At 37.2% G+C, this 27,910-nt stretch overlaps 1 protein-coding gene across 1 annotated transcript; it reads left to right on the top strand.

Annotated features, from left to right (window-relative positions):
* Nucleotides 1-19: 19 nt before the first annotated feature.
* LOC134324512 (ankyrin repeat domain-containing protein 10-like) lies at nt 20-27,737 on the top strand. The gene is made up of 5 exons (XM_063006380.1): nt 20-296; nt 3,309-3,461; nt 4,329-4,420; nt 22,799-23,031; nt 24,274-27,737. Exons 1-5 carry the CDS (start codon nt 99-101, stop codon nt 24,546-24,548), a joined length of 951 nt encoding a protein of 316 aa, XP_062862450.1. The 5' UTR covers nt 20-98; the 3' UTR covers nt 24,549-27,737.
* The last annotated feature ends 173 nt before the right edge of the window (nt 27,738-27,910 follow it).

The following is a 27,910-nucleotide window of genomic DNA, read 5'->3' as shown; positions in this document are numbered from 1 at the left end:
GTGCAGGCCTTCATTGCACTTTAGGCTTTAATTTAGTAAGAATTGAGATTTAGGTGGTGCTGCTGGTGCTGTTGGTGGTCCTGGTGGTGCTGCTGGTCATGTCTGCAGGAGGAGAGTTCGGCTTCTCCAGTGAGGAGGTTCTGTGTTTACGCTTCCCCCTGCACCGAGCCTGCAGGGACGGGGATGTGGAGACTCTGAGCGCGCTGCTGCAGACACTAACACACCGAGAGGCTCTGTGTGTGGAGGACTCGTTTTATGGATGGACCCCTCTGCACTGGGCTGCACACTTCGGCAGGGTAAAACACTGCACCCCTACTGTACAGATATTCTCCATTTAGCAGGGTGCATCATTAGAACCTGCAACCTTAGAGCTGGCGTCGTTCTCTTACTGTATTATTCAGTGTAATCATAATGTCATCATATTTTAGTGTCACTTTGTCAGGTACGCCAAGCAAACATGCATTTTTGAACCACACCTACCAGGTTCAATTTAAATTAGTGTCTTTATTTGCATAGTTAAACTTAAACATGAGTAAAAGCATGTAAAAAGAGATAGATACTTTATTTATCCCGAATTATTGGTCTCCAGTAGTTTAACAAGCGAAAGAAGAGAAACTAATACAAATACAAATTAAGTAAGTAAGTAAACAAGGTGCATTTATACAGCATATGGTATGCAACAGAAAAACAGTATGTGCAAATTGTGCATCTGGTAGTGTATCTATTCTTATAAACAATATATACAGTTATATAAGAATAAATATAGAGATATTGTTATAATTATAAATATATACATATATAATAGAATATGAATATAGACTGTGTATCAGATATAAAATATATCAGATATAGGTATGGCTGAGTATAAGAGTGGTATTATACGGATAATAGCAATATATGTAGATAAAATAATATAGATTATAACCGATATATACAAACAGGTCTATAAAACATGTTGCATCTAAACAGAAGTGCAAAGAAGTGCACAGATAAATAGTACAAATGCTGATGAGGTAGATTTAATGTGCAAATATGGAACAATAACATTGAGCAGAAACTTGTTTAAAAGGCAGGATAGCAGTAAACATAGTGAAACCAGACGTATAACAAAGCATAACAGGGTACTTATTTAAATTAAACAGTAATATAGACAGTATGGTGGTGGTTGACGGGAGCTGTTGATGAGATTGACAGCACAGTAAAAGAAGCCAGAGGTTCTCAAAATGCTTTCCTGATGGTAGAAGTTCTAACAGTCCAGGATTCGGATAGGAACTGTTTCTGATAATGTTCTCACAGAGTGTTTGTGTTGCACGTTTTCAATGGAGGGAAGTTGTGGTGGGCGCCTGTGATGTGTCTCTAAAAACGGTGCAAGTAGTACCTCAAAAAGTAACTGGAATAAAATTAAAAACTGATTATTGATGAGTGGGAAAGAGAAGTTTTGAGCGAGGAAAAGAAGGATTCAGTTCCAGCTGTACTGGCTGATGGATCCGGTGAGCCTCAGGTAGCTTTTACTCTAAAACGTTAAAATGAGGAGGAATAACAAAGCTGTAGACTGGCATATTGTAAAAAAGGACTTACACCAACTCGAATGTCACTCGACAACCATAGGATGACATCAAGTGACCAAAATAAATAGCGAAACGGCTGCTGGGGTGATTCTCAGGGCAGGACTGAAGTTCTTCAAAGCTAGAAGAAACTCTTAAGGATTGGAGTGTAGAGCAGGGGTTTAAAACCTTTTTGGACATGTGCAGTTTTGCTGATTGAAAATATTACTTCAGAAAAATAATTTAGCCCGACTCCATCTGAGCATTTTTTATGAGCACATTATATAAATTCGTGGTTCACTTTTGTAAATCGTGAGCGGTTCTTGCTTTTGATGTAGATGAGAGCAAAAAACGTTACAGAGCCGAGCAGAGGCAAAAGTGCATCAGTTACTAAGTTGGTTAGTTCAGGATCATCTGCTCTGACTGACAGAAAACTTTTAGCTCCACAGACAGAACGAATCTGAGTCGGTTACCGCTCTGTGGTAATACTCAGTTTAATTAAGCCTGAGCTTTTTAAGGTAAGTGAGTCACACAGAATGTTTCTCTAGCAGCCGGTGTTTATTTAAAACCGCAGCATTCATCATTAATAACAGTAAACACAGAGAGACGACTGAGAAAAGAAACTTACACTTCGCATAAAATGAATCGACTTCTGAATCACTTATATCGTTACTGTGAACAGAGCATCTCTGTTAAAGACACACACAGACGCTATAACAGCAGTCATTGTTTTTGTCACCGATTTATCTTTACTGTTAGCCCTATTTTTAAGGTTTTTTTCAGACTGAACTGGATAACATTAAACGTCCGTGGTCAGCAAGAATAATCAAATGTGTCTCATTTCACCTGTGGGTGAAAAATGAATTGCTTTAGTTTTAAAAGTAAAAAAAAATCTGGTGTGCCCCACAGGTTGAAAACCCCTGGTGTAGAGGATTGGAGTTGGGTTGTCATCCATGTTAAGCCAAATTCTCAGCTTTGCTCATCAACTAGTGGTCTAATCATTGGATAGGAACCTGAAGAGTCCTGCAAGACACCGTCTCTTGTTCGTGCCTTTGTGAAATTTGGTGGAGGATTAGTAATGATCTCATGGTGCTTCAGCAAAGGTGGATTCGGGCAGATTCATTTTTGTGAGTGACGCATGGATCAAGTCATGTACATAATTGCTTCCTTCTGATCTGTCAGAGTTCTTGCAAATCTGAGGATGCACCAGATCAAGACCCTGTCATGGTCTGCCATCAAACAAAGCCGAGCTCCCAGGATTTTTGTTCCAGGAGTGGCGTTACACCACCCAACAGCATTGTAGAGGATTGGTGTAAACCATGCCAAGATGCATGAAAGCTTTGATTTCTGAACTTATCTGAGTTTATCTACGCCACAGTGAAATGTTACACTCCATTTTGGTTCCTAAATTATAGTTTCTGCTAGAGTTGAAAGAGAAACTCATTAGCGCTGTGTAATACTTCTGCAAACAGATCAAATTTATAGACGAGCGATTTTCCTCCAGGATTTTTATTTTTAGTGGGAACACGTCTGAGTTGTGGTAAAAAAAAAACTGGTGGGAAGGGATCTGATTTGTGACCAGTTTAACCATGCCAACCAAACGCCTACTGGTGAAGATGCCGCTGCCGGTTTGAACGTAGGGTGATGGTCAACGTCCAGTCCTGCTTAATTTTGCTTTGTTGTTTTATTTATGCTGTATTATTACTCTACCTCAAACATCCACCTTGACTTATTACCCTCTCTTCGGTCTCTTACTCTCTGTAGCTGGAGTGCATCATGCAGCTGGTGCAGGTGGGCTGTAGTGTGAACTTGATGACGTCTCGTTTCGCTCAGACTCCCGTTCACATCGCTGCCTTCGGCGGCCACCCACAATGCCTTCTGTGGCTCCTGCAGGCCGGGGCCGACATCAACATGCAGGTGAGTAATGCTCAGAACACGACGTGCATCATGAACGTGTAAGAGGTTACGTCTATAGAAGGCTTTGCTTATTGCACGACTGGGGAATAATTTCAAACAAATAACAACAAACGAACTTAATATGAACAATATTGTACAGCACAAGAAATGTTCTCTTGGGCACCCAGGTGGCACAGACGGATATTCCACTGGGATTCTGAGCTCTCCGTTCGAATCTCAGCTCTGCTACCAGTCGGCTGGGTGCCCCCCAGTAGGCAAAATTGATGATGAGTGAACAGGCAAAAAATAAATCACACAAAGAGGTGATGCTGCTTGTGTGATCTGTGGGCATGAGCCAATTCGGCCATGCCCATGTTTCTTGAGCCAAACAAGTACAGTCATGCCCATTTTGTACCAAGTATTTCTGATTCTACAACACTGACACTGAGCAGAGAAATCAGATTAATGGGTCAGTGACACGTAGCAGTTTGTTTATTTTTAGGTTTGCTGCATGAAATTGATGATTATTACATGAAAAAAACCTGTCCGTTCCTTCAAGTCTTCTATATTGTGCATGATTTTGCTTGGCATCAAGTGCCAGGCACCAAACAGACCTTATTCCCTTCATAAATTATAGCGAGCGAGAGAGAGAACGTCGCTGAACATTTAGTCTCGTTTGTGGCTTTCTCCCTTGGTAAACAGGGCATGTCTGCCAGAGGGCAGGGAATGATCACGCATATTTCTGGCGCTGTGACTGACACAAATCGCCATGTTGCTCAAATTTCTGTGCTTAAATATCGAAGTTGAGTTCACATCTCTGTTTCTTTCTCTCGTCTTTTCCTTCCTATTCTGTTCACTCTCTTTAATCGAATCCTTCCTTCTCATCAGGACTATGTTGGAGAAACCCCGGTTCACAAGGCGGCGCGCGCCGGCAGCACCGAGTGCGTAAACGCTCTTCTGACGCAGGGGGTGAAAGCTGAGTAAGTGAAAAATCCTAAAGGCTGCAAAATGCTTTTACCTGCATCTCTGTACCCGGAGCTTACCTGAACATGCTTTAATAGCTCTGACTCAGTACGGACTCTCATCAAAAATTACGTCTGCGCTAAATGACAGGTTACAAGTCAGTGTTTGTTATTATAATTCCACAGTTTTGGGGTTTGATTTGGGTGCATCAAAGACCCTTTCGGTTCAAGCCTGGGAACACTTTTAAAATACACAACATAACGTGTAAATATTTAGAATTTAAATCTATTTCAATATTAGCTAACAAATATTAGCACAAAATTCTAATTCACTCGTACTATTAAATTTGTTCAGTCAAAATAAATATATATAATTACTCTATTGATGTGTCATCAGATGTTATTTACAGTGTACTTTTAAGTTAAATTAAGCTTTAATGAACCTGATTTTAAAACCAAAATAGCTTTTAACTAGAGAAAATGTGAGTGTGATTGCAGCTCAACGCTGGTAGGCGTCCAAGTTCCTTTGGTCATGCATGTAGAGGTTCAGTAGATCAACCTGCAGAAAATGGGTATTAAAACGAGCGTGGTGGGTGAACGGGTGCACGTATCCAAAAGCTGTGTACAAGCCGTGGTGTCAGCACCGGCACGGACGATTTAGAGTTGGAACGGACAAACAACGAGTGGAATAATAAAAAGCAATCATGCTAATTATTCAGACCGTATAAATATTAGATATTTTTAGGTATCTGTGTTTTGATACTACAGTTTCACTTTAATACACAAACAAATTGTGTTAAATGCTATTTAAATTAACCTAAACAACTAGACGCACTAAGTGGTGTGTGCATCTTCTACTTAGCCTCTGCTAAAAGCTTTATATAAGTCGTAAATATTCAACCCACCCTCGATTTAAAAGCTTTTACACTGATGTGCAGAAATGAGTAAAAAACAGGACGTCCCAGTAAACAGAGAACATCAGTCCATATAATGTTGAGTTTTAATGGAAGAACGTCTAGATAATAATAATAATAATAATACATTTTATTTATATAGCGCTTTTCAAGATACTCAAAGACGCTTTACATAAGACAAATAATCAAAACAAATACGTACATACACCATACAAATCATAGTACAAAATCAAAATAGTACATCAACATCAAGAATAATTAAGATAAAAACAAAGAGAGCAGCATAAGACAGTTCATTAAAAATTAGCTAAATTATGAGAGAGAACAACAAATATAGAACAATTTCTTAAAATTAGACAGAAACAGGACAGATTTACATGCAATCAGGAAACTGAAAACTTTACAAGTTTTAGGATCTAGGACTTCACATTTCTGTCGTGATCTAAGTATAAAAACTATTAAAAAGAATAGCAAAAATAAAAGCATTTATTTTGTGTTGTTACAAGTTAAATGCCACTCTGAATAGATGAGTTTTGAGAAGTGACTTGAATTTGGACAGGTCAGGACAATCTCGTAGGTGTTTGGGGAGAGCATTCCATAAAGATGGAGCAGCTATGGAAAAGGCCCTGTCACCCCAGGTCCGGTGCTTGGTCCTAGAGGGTATGGACAGTAGGTTAGCCTCAGAAGAGCGAAGGCTACGGGAGGGAATGTGCTGATGGAGCAGGTCGGTGAGGTAGGATGGGGCCTGATTATGGAGAGCTTTGTGAGTGAATAGAAGAATTTTGAATTGAATGCGTTGAGCAACGGGAAGCCAATGAAGTTTTTGTAGAACAGGTGTAATATGATCACGGGAGCGAGTATGAGTAAGGAGGCGAGCAGCTGAATTCTGGATATACTGAAGTTTTTTTAGGATTTTGTTAGATGTACCATAAAGGATGCTATTGCAATAATCAATTCTGGATGTAATAAAAGCATGAATCAAGGTTTCGGCGGCAGAAAAGGAGAGTGATGGACGTAGACGTGCTATGTTTTTTAGATGAAAGAAAGCAGTTTTGGTGATGTGATTTACATGGCGGTCAAAAGAGAGGTTGCTATCAAAAATTACACCAAGATTTCGGATGTTAGAAGACGGAGACAAAGTGTCATTATCAATGGTAATTTGAAAATTTTTTGTGGTTTTTGCCAGGGTTGTAGGACCTACGATGATCATATCTGATTTTTCACAGTTTAATTTGAGGAAATTAGCTTTCATCCACAATTTCATTTCAGTGATGCAATTTGTCAGAGTGGAGTGAAGTTCAGTATTAATGGATTTGGAGGAGATGTAAAGCTGAATATCATCAGCATAGCAGTGGAAATGTAAACCATGCCGACGTATGATGTCACCAAGGGGGAGCATATAAAGAATAAACAAAAGGGGACCTAACACTGAGCCTTGGGGAACGCCTTGGGACAGTGGAGCAATGGCAGAACTACAATTGTTGATATTAACAAACTGTTGTCTGTTTATGAGATATGACCTTAACCACAAAAGGGCAGTACCAGTGATGTTGACAGAGGATTCAAGGCGGGACAGAAGAATGGAGTGATTAATGGTGTCAAAAGCTGCAGTAAGATCAAGGAGGACGAGAATATTAATTTGTCCAGAGTCTGAGGAAAGAAGAAGGTCATTTGTGACTTTGAGGAGGGCTGACTCAGTGCTGTGCTGGGGGCGGAAACCAGACTGAAATGATTCAAATAGATTATTGGAATTTAGGTGATCTTTGAGCTGTGAGGCAACAACACGTTCCAGTATTTTCGACAGAAATGGAAGATTGGAAATGGGCCGAAAGTTACTCATAATGTTAGAGTCAAGTCCAGGTTTTTTAAGTATGGGAGTAACAGCAGCCAATTTGAGTGATTGAGGGACTGAGCCAGAACTAAGAGAGGAATTGATTATCTCTGTGATAAGTGATGAGATAACTGGAAAACAACCCTTAACAAGTTTTGATGGAGCAGGATCCAAAACACAAGTGGAGCTTCGCATCCCTGTTAAGATCTCAGATAGGTCCAAAAGAGACACAGGTGAGAACTGAGACAGAGGCTGGGTAATAAATTGAGATGAGATAGGCGGAGAAACAGAGATGACAGGGGAAACTGTCAGAAAATTGTGGATATTCTCAACTTTTGTTTGAAAAAATGAGAGGTAAGAGTTACACTTGTCAACTGTAAAGGAATTGGTAGTATTGTCAACTGGTTTGAGAAGTTTATTTATTGTGGAAAAGAGAGTCTTAGGATTTGTTGATCCAGCATGTATGAGTTCGGAATAGTAAGTGGATCGGGCTGCCGTAAGAGCGTCTTTGTAATGTTGAAGATAATCAGAATAAATCTGATAATGTATTGTTAGACCGGTTTTCTTATAAAGTCTTTCAAGCTGGCGTTTACGGGATTTCATTTGGTGAAGCTCAATTGTGTACCATGGTGCGGAATGACTAAATGAAACAAATTTGGTTCTCAAAGGAGCCAGCTCATCAAGACATGAGGCGAGTATGTCATTATAGTAATCGACAAGGTCAGATGAATTACTAGACAGTACAGGACAGACAGACATCTTTTTAACAAGAGAATCTGAGAAAGCAGAGGGAGAGATATATTGAAGATTCCTGAAGGATATTTTACGTTTAGCTCTAGTGATGGGCCTAGTGACCTCAATGTCCATGATGATTGTCAAATGATCAGAGACAGTAAGGTCATGGCTGGACGGCTGATGAACTAGGACACCAGTAGAGCAGACAAGGTCAAGAGTATGACCTTTTTTATGAGTTGGAAAATGTATATGTTGTGTGAAATTAAAACACTGTAACAATTCCAAAAATTCCCTGGCAAATTTACAGTTGTTGTCATCAATATGGATGTTAAAATCACCCATAAGCAGTACAGAGGATGAGAGGGCACTAAGCTGGGTTAAAAAATCTGAAAAATCAGAGAGAAAGGAAGCGTTTGGCTTTGGCGGACGATAAACTACAGCAGTGACCAGAGGAGTAGGCCCTGACAACTTGAAAGCCAGGTGTTCAAAAGAAAGAGCAGCAGGAAAAGACAAAGTGGTTATTTTAATATCATCCCTATAGACTGCAGCAACACCACCACCTCGCCCTTCCATACGAGGTTCATCAATATACGAGTATCCCATTGGCGTGGTCTGATTTAACGTAAAATAATCCAAGGGTTTATGCCAAGTTTCAGTGAGACAGAAAAAGTCTAGTTCACTGTCAGATATAAATTCACTAAGTACAGTACTTTTTGTGTTGAGTGAACGAACATTAAGCAATGCCATTTTCAAGTGGTATTGTTGTGTAGTTGGCTGTGAGGAACGAGGAAGAGAACGGAGATTTGCTAAGTCCACTCCGCGTTTCCCATCCCACTCCGTGGACAGCGTTGTCATGGAGACTACACCGCTACTGGTGTGCAAGGCAGCAGCGCTCTGATGACGTGTTTGCGGAGCGACAGTGCGCACGGCTGACCAGAAGGATGGAATAGCGTTACCGTTTCGAAGATAAACAAGCTTTCTCCGGGAGCCCCTGTGAATATAACGAGGCCGGCGAAGGAGTCCAAGCTGTTTGATGACTGAAATACACGATGGAGTAGTGCAGTTGTTGAACTTCCTCAGCTGGTCAACGGAATAGTTCAACATCGTGCCGATCCCAGGAAAACTCATCCACCGTTCACCACCGGCCGCAGACGCGATGTACAGTAGAAAGAACAAAAAGTATCAAAAGCACAAATAAAAGTATCAAAAGTAACATAAAAGAAATAGATCCACAAGGTGTGTAAAAAGATGAAAACGAAAAACGATAAAAAATACAATAAAATACGGTAAAATACGGTAACGGTAGCGGCAGCCAAATGCGCCAGCGTCCACCATCACCATGGCAACTGGATAAATATCCACATGCACGAATATTCAACCCCCAGTCTCAGTACCTGGTGGAACGTCTGACTCCTCTTGTGGAACCTTCATTATTATTCTCCTGCAGAAGCTTCCAGCTCATTGAGGTTTGATGGCTTTCGTTCTGCAGCTGCTTTCTATGGGATCCAAATCTGGACACTGAGAAGATCCACTCCAGGATCTTCCACGACTGATTCCTTAACCAAGCTTTAGTTGATTCGGAAGTGTTTAGGATTGTCATCTTGCTGGATAGTCCAATTATCACCAAGGTTCAATTTCAGCACAGGAGGCAGAACGTTCTTCAATAAAGTGCCAGACAAACCGCTGGTCTATGCAACCAAACAGTTCCAGTTTTGATCCGTTCCTCTATAGAAGTGTGTCCCAGAGCTCTGCAGGTCTATCAAGTTCCTTCTGGAGTATTCCAGTCCACCGTTCCTGTCCTTCGTAATCAAGAGTGGCGTGAGTCAAAGAGTCTGACCACGAAGTCCTCGGTTGTTAATTGATCTTCCCATGGTTTCCACTGACGTATTTGTTCCATTCTTTATCAGGTCGTTCTGTAGGTCCTCTGCAGTAACACATGGATTTTTCTTCATTGTTTTGGTCAGATTGCTCATTTTGGACTTTCTCCTACAGCTCTCTAGGAATCTTCTCATACCCTTGCTTGGCCCTTTTGGTGCCCATGAACTGATCTTCTATCAGCTTTTGTGACACCTTCAAGACTCTAATCTCAGGGTAGTGTTTATATAAAACATCAGAGCTGAAGCACATCAAGAGTCATTGATGAATTCCCAAAGGTTTAATCCTGTAGTAACCCAACTGTAGGTCCTACAGACTAGCAGTAGGTAGTAAGATCAGCAGTATTCTGTAGGGATTGAATAATTGAACATCCTGCTAATCTAAGATCCAACATCATTAGTTGTCTTTGTTCGTAAATGTTGTTAATTTTAAACAAATCAAGCTCTGCAGAAAGGTTTAGAGTTCGACATTTGTCTTTGGTGGGGGGGTTTGAATATTTACAATTGATTTGGTATAATAAACACCACACATTTAAACAATATGCTGCTTATTTGTCAATTTAAACCTGTGATTTATGATTTTAGTATTTGTTTATTGTTTATTCTAACTGTTTATTCATTTGAATCTGTTTTTGATGAGAGTCCTGCTTGAATATTTTGCCAGATCTGATAAAAAATAATATATTTTTAATACGATTTTGGCTTAAATATGTCATGTGATCATGAAATTGGAATTGATTATTGATTATTTGTCTATAATAACATGTTATCATGTGCAGAGGTGATGTTCCTTTTATTTATGTTTTTGTTTTTACTTTTTTTGGGGGGTAAGTATGTTTTTTTATGATCACGCTGCAAAGTCAGATGCACAGTTCATCAGAGATTCAAAGCACTGATCCGTTGTTAGGTGTGTTGGTGTGTTGAGGCTCTTTTCCATTGTCGAGAGATGCAAACATCGCTGAGAAAGGAACTCTTGATCACTGTAGACATTCTAATTCTGCTTGTCAGTGCGTTTATGTATTTCAAAGTCAAACTGGGTTTCTATTCAATGTGTAACTTTTAACTATTAAAATTAATGCTGCGTGTGGCCAGAATCTTTATAATTTATTTACAGTTATCACAGTTACAAACTTAATACGTTTTACATTACAGAATTTCTTTCATTCTATTAAATATAATAATTCTATATATTTATTACATAGGGTTTCACAGTGTACATGCTGAAATGTATTTATTATTACTCAGTCCAGTAATCATTTTTATTTTAATGTGTATTAAAATGTACAGCAGCTTCGTACAGCATTACTTGTGACACATGTCAATATAAAAATATAAATGAGATGAATTGTTATTTAAAATGAATAGTTTGCTAACAGCTAATTTAGTCACACTGGCAAGTGAGCCAACCAACATTTTCTACATAACGGACGTGATTTGGTCCTCTAGATTAATATAGAATTGGGATTTGTTTATTTTAGGCGTGATTGGGGCTTTAGATGTGCAAAATAAAACGTTTATCAGATTTAAATTATTGCGGAAAATATGATCGCAACACGAAATGCAGTAATCGCTAACCGCTAATGCTAACCTGTCATAACAGAACTGGTAGCTAATTGCTAATACTTGCTAACAGAGTTGTGTACAGTTAACGGGAAAGCTTAACTATTTGCGCTTTTATTATTATTTAGTTTACTTATATCAATGCTTTAATCACAATATATGTTTTCTCAATATAATGATGTAAAAAATATAAATAATTTCCGTCAGTGTTCCTGTTAGTTGCTGATATCGTAGGAATGTTTTAGAAGGGCAAGACTACCATACCCCCAAACCTCCCAAAGGTAGATTTAGTCCCCCACAGTGTTTAATTTATGGGTGCGACTTTGACTTATACACTTTATATTTACACTTGTGTATATATACAAGTGTAAAAATGTACAAATAATGTACAAAAGCATTGTATTATACGCATTATAAACATGTTTTTTGTGATTTGATAGAGGGGAAAACATGTATTCACTATATTAAATTGTCCATATACTGTATAATGTATATAACAAATTGCTCGTTTATATAAAAAAAAAGAAGCACATTTAAATGATGTGCTGCTTATTTGTTAATACGATATTTTATTTATTATTATGAGTACTATAAGTACAATAAGTAGTATTTTTAAAACTGTTTATTCTTTTGAATCTGTTTTTGATGAGCTTAAATAATTTGGATTTGAAACAAAAAACATCTAATTTTGATATGTTAATAAATGTGATAGAGAAAGTCAAAACATGTATTTATTATATTAAATTGTTTGCTGCAAATAAGTAAAAAAAAAATAGCCCGTTTTTATAAAAGAAATATGGTGAAGGTAAATGAGCTTTTACTCTGTACATTATTAATCAATACAGGACCATAGCAAATACCTTAAATATCTCCGTCGGTACAATTATATCTTCTGTAAGTGAAAAATTAAAGAAAACACAAATAATTTGTACTTAAATTGTTGAGCTGCGCAATATTTCAATAAGTTCTCACACTAATAATAATGAAGGGCAGAGAGAAGTGTGCGGGACGTCCTGAAAACAGCAGGAACAACAAGTTACTCTGAACAATGAGCAATCAAATCTCCACAATCATTCCAGCAGCGTTTAAACGTTAGAACAATGGTTAAAGGAAATAAAAGCTAAATGTCACATATTTATTTTTAGTCTCTTGCTTTATGAGGCATGAATCAGGCGGGTGGAGCAGGACCGGGTTCAGGCGGGTGTGGTGGTTTAACCGCCGCAGCTGAATACCTGCTCAAGAACCTGATGGGTCCTGCAGAACTTGATGGATTATTATCGATAATAAGCTGCTTTAGTTAGTGAATCATTACAGGTGTAAATTCGAGTCACATATTTAACTAAAGTAACGTAAAAGTATTAAATGAAGGTGTGTGATGTCTCCGTTTGCATCTCTTTACAATAAGAAACAAAAAATAATCCAACGACTCATTGGGATTTGACACGATCTGCTGTTTCACTGATTCACCTTTATACTAAGTGATAATTCACTATATTAATTACAAATAGTTTTGATGGTAATTTGTGTCTGTATGGGTAATTAGGATGAAATTATACTCCTCAGTTTGACGTTGTTGGACTTGCGGCTCGTATTTTAAGCCAAATCTAAAGATCAACTTACTAGAAGTAATTTACAAACTTTTAAAACTTTATATTTATCAATTTGAACTGAATTGCTTCTAATATACCTCATTTTTTAATAGTAATTTGTGTCTATAACAATAGGAAGAAATTATACTCGCTTGTTGGATTGACTTTATTGGATTTGCGGCTCATATTTTAAACCAAATCTATCAATCTCACTACTAAAAGTAATTTACAAACTTTCAAAGCTTTATATTTATCTATTTGGACTAAATTGCTTTGAATATACTACATCATTTTTACTTTGTAATGGTAATTTGTGTCTGTAGTATAATTAGGAAGAATATGCTCGCTCGACGTCTTTGGACTTGCAGCTTTTGAAACCAAATCTATCAATCTCACAACAAAAAGTAATTTATAGACTTTTAAAATGATTTATTTATCTATTTGGATAGAAATAAATACAGGACATGAGCTCTATTCACCCTGTCTGTACTACATTGTGCTATTGTTGTCATTGTTGGAATGCGGTACGACTAATTAGACTAACTTGGATTTAGTTCCTTTTAAAACGTGACGTCTTTTCAGACCTTTAAAACTGAATCATCAGGTTTTTATTCTGTTGGGTTGTTTTGATAGACATATTGTGGACGTATTTAGATTTAGATCCGTAGTTACAAACACAACTTGAACAAAAGTGTAAAATTCTGCTTTATGTGGAATTTAGATGAAAAGCTGCCATCAGTAAAACAGCAGATCGGCCAACGTTGTAAAATCAGAGCAATAAATCAATAAAACGCTGTTTCAGTAAGTCTGAATGCCAGTAGTTTTTACATTCACACGGGTATCAATCGCTTCCCCAAACAGTTCATTTGATATGAATTTGTTAATATAATTATTATAAGCAAATCTGCACATTTTCACTTTTATTTGCTGCTTCATTTTGCTCGTTCCTAAACTAAAAATGACTTGCCTGTTTAGAATTAAATGCTAAATAGAATAGAAGTTTGCATTTACATTTAAAGCTTCACTTTTTACTTGTTTGCACTTATTTATAGTATATACGCATCATAATAGTGTGACACAAACCAGTATATCAGCTCTTGTGTCTCATTTGCAGGACTAAAATGGACCAATTCTGATCGACCCTTGACCATTTAAGATTGTACAGCCCTACTGTCACGGCTGGGCAAACCAGACTGGACATGGGGACACCCCTTCCTAAGACACCTACCTAAAAGGGTTTGGTCAAAATGTATACATTATTCTATTGCTGTTTATGTTCTGTTATCAGAACTATAAACAAATTATGCATAATTTCATAGCATGATTGGATGGTTCGAGATCAGATGATGGCTTTAAATGTATGGTATATTTATATTATTCTTGGAAATTAAAAGCATTTTGGCTTTATACTAAAGTAAGAATGATTTCTAAGTGAGTTGTTGATTTCGTACTCTGATATTGAAGCTCTTATTTAATATTGTGATTTCTGCACTATAACCTCACAGGCGATGTTTAATATCAGATTAAATCTAATCAAATGTGCTGAAGTACAAAACTGAATCAATGCATATTGTCATCTTTACTTAATTCTATTCAAGAATTCAGACTTACTGATCTTACTGATAAAATATCGTGTATGAACGTTTTTATCCCCCGGTGCTTTGAATGGATGAAGAACTGTGCATGTTGCAGCTCCTCTTTACCTGGATGTGTTCACATGTGAATTTTGTTATTGCTGTATGATTGTTTATGTCAGTAGGACTATCAGCTTACAACTTATCGTAGAACGGAGGAATGTCGTATGTATGTTTATTTTTATTTATTTTATTTTGTGACAGGTTTACAGCTTGGTTAGCATCTAAATTCAGTAGATTTGGAGGAAATGTACAGTTAGGAGCTGGAGGAAAAAGGGCTCTTATTTTTTTTATTTAATATTGATGAAAATTGGGAAATAATAATAAAGTAATAATAATTAAAAAACTAATAGTGATAAAAACAACACAAAGTAATAATAGTAATAAAATTAAATTATATTTACAAAATAAGAACAACAAAAATAATATTAATAATAGAAATAAAAAAACAACAATAATAATACAAATAATTAAAAAACTAATAATAAAAACAATAACAAATTCATAATAATAATAATAAACTAAAAATATTATTTATAAAATAAAAACAGCAACAATATAATATTAATAATAATAAAATAATAATAATAATTTTAAAACTAATAATAAAAACAATTACACAAAAAATTAATAATAATATGTTTAACACAAAAATTATATTTATAAAATAACAACAAAAATAATATTAATAATAGAAATACAATAAAAACCACAATAATAATAATAATAATAATATAAAGTACAAAGGTATAACATTTTTAGTTGTGTAAATTGGTTAGGAACTGTGAGCCCACAGTTGTAAACATCTTAAATACAAGCTTACATTACACACAATTAAACAATAAACAGATAAAATAAACAGACAGAAACATACTTATATATCTATATTGCCAATAAATGACACTTATGTGTTAAACATGGTGTTAAAACTTAACTCTAAATTAATAGGATAGGTTAAATCATTTTAAAAACAGTGTGTGTTAGATATATTTCATATTGCAGATTTTAATCTAATAATGCCATGCTTTGGTTCTTTCTTTCTTTATTAGTATATATTTTTACATGTATATATTTACATATTTACATACACATCTCCTGAGCCCTTAATCCTTTGTAAAACAAAAAACAGTGAAGAGGGAAAAAGGCTCTTTATTTTATATTTAATGTTGTGTTTGGGGAGATGCTTGTTAAATCTTAGCATATTATTAAATGAAAGCAAAAAGACTAATTTCAAGGATTGGTAATAATAATAATATAAATGATAAAATTATAAAAACAAAAATATTAATAATAGTAAAATAAAGATAACTGTAATAACAACAACAATAATAATATAAAGTTTAAAGGTATAAATCTTTTAGTTGTGTAAATTGCTTTGGAACTATAAGTCCACATTTGTATTCATTTGTTTTAGATAAATGTAATATTGCAGATTTTAATCTAATAATGACATGCTTTGGTTCTTTCTTTCTTTATTAGTATATATTTTTTAATATGTATATATTTATTTATTTATTTTCTCCTGAGTCCTTAATCCTCTGGTTAAAAAAAAGACTGAAGAGTTTAGATCTTTATTAGTTAGAAACAGCAGTAGGATGAAGCTCAGAATAATAAAGTGTGTAAAACTAGATCTGTATTATGTTCATGCTCAGTGTATTTTGTTCCAAATGTCATCTGCAGAGGTTATTTATTATTATTATTAATTATTAATTTAATGTCCATGCTACAGTGATACATGATGTTTTATTAATGTTGTCACTTTTATCCTTAGGAAAGTGACACAGCTAGTAAACTCTGCAGATTGAACGTATTTGATTTTGTTAATTGTTGCCACAAACTATAATAAAGGAACAAATCTACACGTCTCAATGTTTTTCCAGCTATTGAGTTCGAAATGACTTGACTTTTTCAAGTAATCCTAGAAAAGGGGGAGAGCAATCCAAATAGGCACTGCGGACTCACTCCCAGTTCCCTCAGCGAAACTGCACTGTTGTGGCATTAGGAGTGTTCACACTATCGCTCCTTCAGTATCTACACACTGGCACAAACTGTCGAGGTATTTCTTGCGGTGATTGGTTTTACTGATAGGCACTTATTGTACGTAGTCATGTTTCAGACGTCAAGGATGTTTTGCTTTGTAGTCCTGCATGCTAGCAGAATGATGCCCTTAAATCAGAACTGTTTCTTAATGTATGATTATAATTCTTAATTTAATTATAAACTAACCCTAGGACTGTTGTGTAGGACGAGTCTAATCATTTCGGCTCATCACGTTCAGAATAAGCATGGTCTGTGTTTAGGATGTGTCAGGCTGAGGCGACAAGTGAAGGGACTTTCTGTAGGCAGCAGAATGAAGCAGAAAAACTGAAGAAAATAGGAAAGAAAAATAAATGCTTTCATTAAATCAAACTGTTATAAATAAACATTGTAATAAACTTGCTCAAAGCTTGGTGGGTCTCAATCCTCAGACCTCGGCGTCATTCAGCGTCTTTTTCTTCTTGTATTTAAAGGAACTGAAATGTAAAAGATGTCGTTACATTAATCAAACGTGTGAGAGTTATTGTTCATCATTTTATTCTGATTGTTTACATTTTAGAACTTATAATGTTCTACAATCACTGCACAAATCAGTTTGCTTAATAATTACATGTACATATATAGTCTTTTATTACTCTGTGCAGGAGCTGCTGTAACACTTGAATTTCCTCCACTGAGATCAATAAAGAAATTTTATCAAACCCACTGAAAAAGAGCCGACCACATATTTTAGATATAAACAAAAAAATGTTAATTTTTATTAGATTTAATTAGGATATAATTACTCAGAATGGAAATGTACAGCAGGCATTCTCAACGTACGGATGAGCAGCCGAATGTTAATACTATATAAGGGCGGCAGGGTTTTTAAGTGGGTAGCACTGTCGCCTCACAGCAAGAAGGTCCTGGGTTCGATCCCCAGGTGGGGCGGTCCGGGTCCTTTCTGTGTGGAGTTTGCATGTTCTCCTCATGTCTATGTGGGTTTCCTCCGGGGGCTCCGGTTTCCTCCCACAGTCCAAAAACATGCAAGTGATGTGAATTGGAGACACTAAATTGTCCATGACTGTGTTCGATATAAACTTGAGAACTGATGAATCTTGTGTAAGGAGTAACTACCGTTCCTGTCATGAATGTAACCAAAAGTGTAAAACATGACGTTAAAATCCTAATAAACAAACAAACACTAGGATTTTATGACACAATAAGGATACTGGTGATGACTAATGCCAAGTTCACACTACACGACTTTCCAAGTGGTCGGGTCGCTGTACAGTTCACACTACACGACTGGATCTCTTGTAATCGGGAGTCTTTCAGTCGGTGTGTATTTCACACTACACGACTGATGGGTGATAGGGGGTCACACACTACACCATCTATCACCGACTGGAATCGCAGGCGAGCTTCTCTGGTCTCCCAAACTACGTTTTGTCACGAAAACAAACGTGAGAAGTGACGAGGGGTTTAATGATACCACGTCCAAAAATGCACGTCAACAAGAAGCGAGTGATCAAAGTGTTTGTGCGCTGATGTGCAGCCTAAAATCAAAGAGGAAAAATAAATGAATCTGAGTGGATTTGGCAACACGAACAGCATGGATTGTTCTATAGTAAGTTGGAGGTTAATAAATATTTTTTTGCAATGCAGCGTGGGTGTTTAATAAAGAACGGTCAGGTCAGAAATACTATAAAACTTGTGTGTGTGCTGATGTATTTCTGATATAAACTATATTACCCCCCTGTACCATGTTTTCACACTCCTACCCTGCGTTTCCCCTCACACCGTATCTTGCGTTCTCATTGGCTGTTAGACATAGCACTCGTTGCCAGTCGGCCGAGTCGGATCCAGATATTTGACAAGCTAGATATGTAAGTTAAGCCGCTCGGATCGAGTTGTTGGGTAGTTCACACTTGGCGATTGAGAGCAGAGTTTCGATCGCCGAGCGAACGCCGAGTTGCTCCCGAGCCGGAAAATCTGGGCAAAAATCGTGTAGTGTGAACCAGGCATAAGAAATGGTGTAGTGTGTGAAGGGTATTAAACACAGGTATTTTTTATTTTGTTTATTTTTTGTGTGTCAATTTAATCTAACTTAATTTTAATTGGATATCTGAATTAAAATAGGAGAAATGATAAGATTAATTATAATTAATCCATATATAATTATATGATATTAGAGGATGAGTGACTCAAATGACCTAGTTTTTGCTTTCTTCTGTAAGGAGTTTCTAAGGAAACTCATAAAAACTACAAACTAAATCTTAGTAACACTGATAAAATAGTTAAACGCACTTACACTAATGTCGTATAAAATCATGATCCAATAAATTAAAAATATAAAAATGTGTTTTGTTAAAGAGAATTGAGACCCACCTTGCTGATCTAAAACAAGACATTTCTATTATTATTCATTTAACTCTCTTGATTGCAGAACTATTGGAAAGCATTTGTTTTTTGTTAGTGTTTTATTATTTTTCTTTAACTCTGGGTAGGAATTGAGCTGAAACTGTGTTTGAACTTTAATTTTCATCCAGCAGTGTTTAAAAGTGTGTTTTTGAAATGCGTTTGTGTGTGTCGATGAGTGAATGATTGAGTGTCACGTTGGTTTAGAAAGTCAGATATTTAGATTTGAACGATGCAATGTGATCATGGATGAACAAACACGTCCAGTTTGGTTTTATTGGGAGGAGTGAATGTTGAATGATGCTCACTGGTTGCGCTGCACAGATCTCACATTCATACATCTTACATCTTATCTTCTTATTTAATACTGTTAAAATGAATAGAAATAAATATGAAATACTAAGACTTTTCACACACATGGTTTGATTTATCGTCCTTCCACCTTGTCCTAGTTAATATCCCACTATAATAATAATAATAATAATATGGACTGTGCTTTCTCATGTAGTGTTCTTATATCCCCAGTATAAATGTTCCTCGTGTTAATAGCTTATAAACACTTGTAAGAAGCACCGTGGGAGTCATGATCAAGCTTCACTTTTCATTATGGATCTTTACACATACGGTTGGTGCCGACAGTCTGAGACCCCTGGTGAAAATCTTAAAAATTCTCAATATGATGTTTTTTTGTTTTATTACAAATCCCAAAGCTACTTGAAGATCAAGGAGTGGTGACTGGTGTCGACTTTCCTCTACAGTTCACAGTCACCTGAACCTAAACCTTATCAAGCCTTCATAGAGAACTCGCAGCCAAAGAAACCAAACATTCAGTAACATCGCAAGATGCTCTCTGGAATATTGTGAGATTATGATTACATGGATCATCAGATTTTGCACAGACTTGTGGAGTCCATACCAGCCTTAGTAAGGAATTCAGTCGCTCAGGTGGCGTAACACGAGTGGTAAAATACACTAGCACACCAGAGCTGGGATCTCGAGCACATCGTATCGGGCGGCCACATGAACAACGTTTGGCTGTTGTTCAGGGATGGGATGGGCCGGACCAGGGTTCCTTATAACTGGATTGATGGCGCCTGTGCAGAGTCGAGGAATAATGCTGATCAGGGTGTGGCTCTCCGTACACAAGGCTGATCCACATATGAACTCGCCTCACGCAGGTGAAAAGATGCAGTCGGTACTGCTCACGTTTCGGAGGGGGCGTGCGTCAGTTGCGAAGCTCCTCAGTCAGCAGTGGAGGGTTGTATCGGATGAGGTGAAGTGAAGCGTAACGCAACCAGGGTGATTGGATATGCTGACCTTATATACACTGTCTACACCATTTGGGTCATGCTTAAAAAGAGAAAAAAATGCTCGTCATGCCACAAAAACACTATAGAGTTGTTTTTATTATTGGAAATATTTATATACATATAAGTATACACACACATTTCTGTTTCTGCAATCAGCATCACTACATATAATATGTATCACTCAAACCAAATCTTATTTAACACTGAAACATATAAAAACACTACTGTAGTCATTTCTGTCCTCTTGGAAATAGTTAGGTGGCAGAAACAGTGCAAGTCAAACCTTAAATGTGACCAAAATAAAAAAATAACTACAGAAGGGTTCAATTCTGCATCAGGTTGCTTCCGTCCTACATTTTCAAAGACATCGGATCATAAAAACAATGTTTAGAAGCAGTGGACATTTGGGACGACAGATAGAAACGGCTCTACTGACTAGGATGACCATTTACATTTTACATTTACATTACATTTACATTTTCAGCATTTAGCAGACGCTCTTATCCAGAGCGACTTACAGAAGTGCTTCTATAGTGAACATTTCATTTCTCAAGTTTAGGTAAACAACAGTCGAAGAACATAAATCTGCTAAAACCTGTTAGAACCAAAGTGCCTTTCTTTTTTTTTTTTGGAAATGGAAAAGAATGGAACAAAATGTTAGTAAATAAGTACAAGTCAGCCTAAGTGTTTAGTAAAAAGGTGATGAAGGTTTTTAATCGTTTTTTAAAGACAGCAAGAGACTCAGATGTTCGGACAGACAGAGGAAGTTCATTCCACCACTTCGGCGCTAGAACAGAGCTCATTCGAATGTCACTCAACAACTGTCAGAGGACATCGAGTGACCTACAATAAGAATGTCAAATGACTTGAATGAACTCAGAAGCAGGGCTGAGGTTTGCAAAAATAGTTGGGATCTTAATCCAGACTCCAGTAGAGGATTCTTCTCTGATGAGCCCAAGTTTCAGCTGGAGCCTATCCCAGCTTTTCAATGGGCGTAAGGCACGAGGTAACACCGTGGACGGGGTGCCAGTCCATCGCAGGGCACACACACACACCCATTAACCTATAGGGCAATGTCTGTAACCTGACTGCATGTTTTTGGACTGTGGGAGGAAACCGGAGCTCCCGGAGGAAACCCACGCAGACACAGGGAGAACACGCAAACTTCGCACAGAAAGGACCCGGACCGTTTCACCTGGGGATCGAACCCTGTGGTTCTGCTTCCTTGGGGATCTTCTTGCTGTGAGGCGACAGTGCTACCCACCGAGCCACTGTGCCGCCCCATGATAACTAAATAATACAATTTGGGTGAAATTAATTGATCATTTTCAAGCGGTCTTTTAATTTTTACTGGCGGTTCGAGATGAATCACTTGCTGTAAAGCTATAAAACAGGGATTTGACACTGTGCACGTCTTCAATCAACCTTTATTAAAAATAGCTAATGATATAAGAAGGACGTAATGAAATCTGTGACGTGCAACCAAGCGGAACATTCGGGACGGCTAATGAACCGGAGCAGAAACTGCTGCCTAATGGTTTGTTCATCCATACTGTCCATGTTGTGTGGTGTGTGTGTGTTTATGTTTTTGACTGCAATAGAATATGATGATAGAGATCGTTTTTATACATGAGCCTGAACCATGATGAACCAAGTTCTCACATTCTTGTTCCAGACGTCACTCTCTGTTGTTTACACTTGATTCCCCAGTAATTATTATGGTTCTTAAGACTATTATAAGGAAATTATCAGCTAATAACTGGTCTTTTAATACATTTTTCTTAGGTTTTAATGAAAATGTCTTTCTTAATGAGTGAGTTTCTTATTGATGCTTCCATTTGGTGACGAGGAAATGATGACCATCCTTCCCTATGAAGAAAAACACTCCTCGTCAAGATATTGCTTTACTGTATTTCTACTTTCTCCAGAGATGCTTTTACCTCAACACTAAATCTGCCGAAATAAAATGTATATAGAAGATTTAATACATATTTTCAGCTTATTTTTAGCCTCTTGTTTCAACATGGGATGTTTGGCTGTGTCCTAATTCTACCCGAGACTCTCATTCTACCCACACGGCTGTATTCTGATGGATTTTCTGATGGATTCAAGACGTCTTGTGCCTTTTAAACCAGAGGGATTGAAGTCTAAATCTGATCATGTTCACTTCTTCAAGACGTCTGTCCTGGCTTGGTGTGTCGGATCTGGATTATCTGGCGTAGACCTTCCATTTGTGGTCTTAAACTCGTCATCTTGGTGCTTAAACGACTTGATCCACTTTCATTCAGCGGATCCTTTTATTATTTTCTCTTATACGTGGTTTCAGGCTGTTTGAAACGTTCCTCATTTTCTGTTGCAGTCAAAACCTATAACACAAAATAATCATGTCGATATGTTAAGGAATAAACTGTATGGATTGATGTTTACACTGTCTGTATGTATGATGGCGGGTGGTTGGGTTTCTCTCACCGTAGACCAGGATCGCTAACACGTGACTTTTATCGTTGCGCAGCTTGAGGAACGCTAACGGCGTGACCGCGGCGGACATAGCCCGTACCCAGGGCTTCCATGAGTGCGCTCAGCTGTTGGCCAATGCTCAGAATCAGCCGCTCAGGCACTGTACGAGCTTCCCCATCCATAACTCGGTGCTGGACCAGGCACGGAGCTTCCTGAACGGCTCGTCCAGCAGAAAGAGGTCGCTCGACCACATGGAGTCCAGTCAGTTTAAAAAGGCCAGAACCAGCGGTAGGTTTCAACATGATGCTGAGTAAATGATGCATAAATATGAATTATTTAGTTAATTCACATTTTTTTGTTTTGGAAATCAAATTCTGCATTGTATTGCGATTTTCTAAACGGAGAATATTGGTCGTGTTTTGCTCACTGGAAATATTGGTTTTGTGTGCATACTGCTTACTACAGTATTAAATACTGGTTTTTTTTGGTGTGTTATAAGTAGTATGCAGGTTTTTTAAAGCTTCACTGCCCAGTATTTAATTCTTTTGGTCAGCATTGGTCAGTAGTGTACACTAAGAGAAATGAATCTCTGCCCAATGCATTTTTAAAATATCGTCGTTGTTGTTTTTGTTATTAGTTTTCATCCACAAATATTTTATTTGCGTGTGTTTTATTACAAACAATACTAATTAAAACAACATCTATTTAATAGTAACATTTAGCCTTTATGTATTCCCCTTGTCTAAAAAGGTAAACAAGTGATGAATTTTGTGATTATTTTGATAGTAAAGTCAGGAGTCAATGTTGTATTTGTTTATTCGATTGGCAAGTGCTTTAAAATCGAAGCATATTACAAGTGGGACAAAATACAGCATAGAATACTGCAAAACAATACCTGGACAGGCCTGGACATGCCACCCAGGGTTCAGTCTAGTGGCATAAACTAGAAGCTCCAAGATTTATCAATGGCAGGGCAGGATGGGAAATAGTAGATATTTTCTACTTCTACTCCTGGATTTAGGCAGTTTATCCCATCCTTCATGGCAGAGACTCTTAAGCTTCAGCCGATTGGATGGTAAGAGTCTATAAACTGGGATCTTCAGGCCTCCACAAAGAAGTTAGATGGTGTGTAAATCTGGGCTTTGAAGGGACCATTTATGGACATTAGGAGACTCAATAAGGATACTTCGATGCAGTGTAATTTGGGGTCCCTTACAGACCCAAGTGGATTTCAGTTGAGTTCTAGACACGTCTCAAGGGTAATTAAAGTAAACAGGATCCACCTGACCAATTTGGAGGGCTACAGCAAATGTTAAAACCATGTTTTGTGATTGATCAAGTTTAGACTCATCAGTAAAGTGGCAATGATGTCAAAATCAAATTCACAAAATAATAAAGTCTGCAAGATGTCAAGGCGCCTGAATCCACTGCATCAGTTCAATTAAAGATGAAATAGTTCACAATTTGTTTTTATATTTGGAGACCAGTACAATTAGAACGCTTTGACTCCTCACTACTATCTAACCGCAGATCCTGATCCTCAGACGACCTTGATGAACGGGATGAGCGGCTCTGGCCGAGAGGACCCGATGGAGACCGTGCACGTGGACTTTGGGCCCAGTGGGAACGGATCCATGAACGGTTCGTTTCCTTTGAGCTCCGGTGACGCTGGCTGCATGGTGGAGGCGGATCAGGGGCTCGGGATGAAGGACTCGTCCTCCCCTGCTCCGAAAGAGATGGAGATCTTCACCGTGGCTGCCATGCAGATACCCTGTCGCTGCACTAACTCCTACGCCTACCTGTAGCTGGTACCTTCATCAGGGGCGAGGGCTTTTATATCGGGCCAAAAAAATCACGCCAGTACCTGTGTTACTCAGAGCAGCGTCGCTACTCCTAATAATAAGCACTTGATTGGATGTTTTAGTCTGTTTCTCTTTATATTTTATTCTTTTATTAATTGTTTGGAAACGTTCCTGAAGCCACGGGCTGCGTTCGAACTGGCGTACTGCAAAATGTACTACTCACGTTTGTGTGTAGAGTTTTTAATTTCACTTATTGTTACTCAAAATTTTATTTCTCTTGGTTAAAGCCAAGAATAAATGGTTCATTTTTGCTGTTTTTTTGTATGGTCCAAGTATTAAGCTGTCAGAAATTACAGAAATTAAACACAATCCTTAATCATTTCCAGAAATATTGTGTATTTAAAAACGTTTTTTTACTTAAATAAACACAAAAATAACCTTAATTATTAAAAAATTAATCAGTGAATCACTGTCCATTTTATCAGCTCAACTTAACATATAGAATTACTTTGTAGTTCTACAATTACTGACTGACACACCACACACTACCACCATGTCAGTGTCACTGCAGTGCTGAGAATGATCCACCACCTAAATAATACCTGCTCTGTGGGGGTCCTGTGGGGTCCTGATCATTGAAGAACAGCATGAAAGGGGGTAACAAAGTATGTAGAGAAACAGCTGGACTACAGTCAGTAATTGTAGAACTACAAAGTGCTTTTATATGGTAAGTGGAGCTGATAAAATGGATAGTGAGTGTAGAAACAAGGAGGTGGTTTTAATGTTATGGCTCATCAGTGTATATGATCTACACAGTATTATGTATTATTCAGTAAAATTACCCGATACGATTATTTTAAACATAAATAATTACCTTGTATTGCAGAGTTGCAGTACGTGCACAGTAACTGTTTGTTTTTATACTGAGAATATTGGCCTAAATAGTCGTGTTTTGGCTCACTGTGTGTACTGCTTATTACAATATTAAATACTGTTTTTTAGTCAGTTTTTAGGTAGTATGCAGGTTTTTAAAGCTCCACTGTGCAATATGTGATTCTTCTTACTCTTATAAATATCCAGAAAAGACATTCAGTAGCTTAAATACAGAAAACTACATCTCTGCCTGGTGCATTTTTATAATGTTGAGATTGGTGCCTCCTTCTATGGTATAAATATAGTATATATAATATAGTTTCCATCCATAATGAGTTTATTTGCATTTGTTTTTATTTTATTACACACACTAGTTAAAAGAGCAGCTATTTAATAGCATTTTGTTCGTATTTGTAGGCAAACAAGTGATGAATTTTGTGATTATTTGGACAGTACAGTCAGGAGTCGATGTTATTACAACTCAAATGGTACTGACTAGGGATGTAACGATACACTCTACCCACGATGCGATACGATTCACGATACCGGGTTCACGGTACGATTTTTTCCCCGTTTTTTTTTTTAAACAAAAGGAAATTGAAGACAAATTATTATATAAAGTTTCCTTTTATTATTTCTTTTAAAAAAATAAAAAAAAAATACTGTATTTGTGCTTATCTTTTATTTATCTAAATAATGAATGCCCTTTTATTTCTGAGGTAGGTACAAACGAACCTGGCAACCCTGTAGTGACGTCAACCAGGCGGGGTGAATAGCGCCAGCGCCCTCTGCTGTTTAAAGTGAATATCGATTTATCTTAAATTAATAACCGATTCGAATCGTGGCACATGTGCACCGATTTTTACCTGCCTTGTGGTGCATCGTTACATCCCTATTTCTGACTAATCAATAATTGGAATTGAAAATGTACTTTTGACATGTCTTTCTTTTAAATACCTTTGTTTTACGATTGTTCTTGTTCAATTCTGTCCTAAGTGCTCGAATTCTTGTTTTTGCCATTTTTTTATTGTTTGTTTGCTATAAATCATTAATAACCGAGCCTATATCGCCTGTATCGACCTACCAGATATTGCTCACACAGCGTTAACCAAGATGCAACGAAAGCATCACTGGTTTATTCAACGGGGTTGTGATGTTATATGTCAACCCACATGCTAAGCCAACATCTTTCCCATATTATGGTCTGTTTGATATATAGATTTGCTGCTGTTGGCCTGTGTTAAGGTTCCATTAGTGCAAAAGGTATTGATCAGAATCAGAAATGTCATTAAAATGCCTAACAGGAAACCCACAGTCACTCGCAGTTTTAACCATAAACTATTGGAGTTTGCTTAGCTACCTCAAAAATGACATTTATCAGTAGTTTCAGTTTGTCTGTCCTAATAATCCCCATTGGTAATTACCATTTCATATTAAATACGTCCCTATTACAAGCAAAATGCACATATGCTAAGGCCAGCCGCAAAAAAAACACTTTTGGTACTGACATGTGGGATATAAAATAGCATCTAGACTAAATTACTAGCTTTGGGAAATGCACAATTACTTTTCACCACTAAGGTGTTCATTATGTTCATTGAATAAATGTCTAATTCTATTTTGATCATAGTGACATTGTGCACTGAATAAACCTGTGCACTAACACTAGTGTTTCCCCAGAACAGCTTTTGCACTTGTGTATGGGAACATGTTAAACTCAGTGGTTTACACTGACTGTCTAAGAAATTTTTCGCTTAGAAAGGTCTCCTTAATCCCTTGTTTCTTTATTTCTTACTTTTATAAAGAATATTTTTATGCCAAAGCAAATCTGTACTCTGTGTGAATGTGTATGTGTGAACTTATGATGCTGTATATCAGAAATGTTCAACCCTTTCCTTTAAGAGAATAAGGATTTGTAACTCTAAACATAAACAGAAGCTTGTTAGCACTTAATGAAATGTATATTAGAGGTTATCAAGCAAAAATATTGGTCCACCAAGTACTAAGACTGGCGGTTCAATAATAAATTGTTTTTCTTTTAAGGTTAAATGTAACGTTGAATCTTTGAGGGAATTTGCTGTTTTGCATTAGCTTTTTTATTTTATACAGTACTTATAGATTAGCTTTGATGCCTATTCACAAAAAGCTTTATTATGATTTCACATATACAGCGTATACAGTATATCTTTACCCATGGACAGAGGTGTAGTGTTTAGGACGATCAGGCTGGTGTGTGTCTATATATTTATGGTATCTGTAGCGAAATCTTTACTGTCACTGCGTTCTGTATTCATTAAACGTTCCATCATTTTATCATCAGCTCACTGGTTTAATGTGTGTGTCTGTGTTTGCGTGCACAGTGTAAACCTATAGGATTAATTCCAATTTATAGATTCATTTTTTATTTATTCGGTAAATGCTTTCAAAGTTGAGTCGAGTGCTGAGAGGCTTGTGCAGAAATCTACGAAGTCTCCACCTTCAGTTCATCTGGC

This window comes from Trichomycterus rosablanca, chromosome 12 (genome assembly GCF_030014385.1).
Source record: "Trichomycterus rosablanca isolate fTriRos1 chromosome 12, fTriRos1.hap1, whole genome shotgun sequence".
Lineage (NCBI taxonomy): Eukaryota > Metazoa > Chordata > Actinopteri > Siluriformes > Trichomycteridae > Trichomycterus > Trichomycterus rosablanca.
This window is presented reverse-complemented; position numbering and strand designations above follow the sequence as displayed.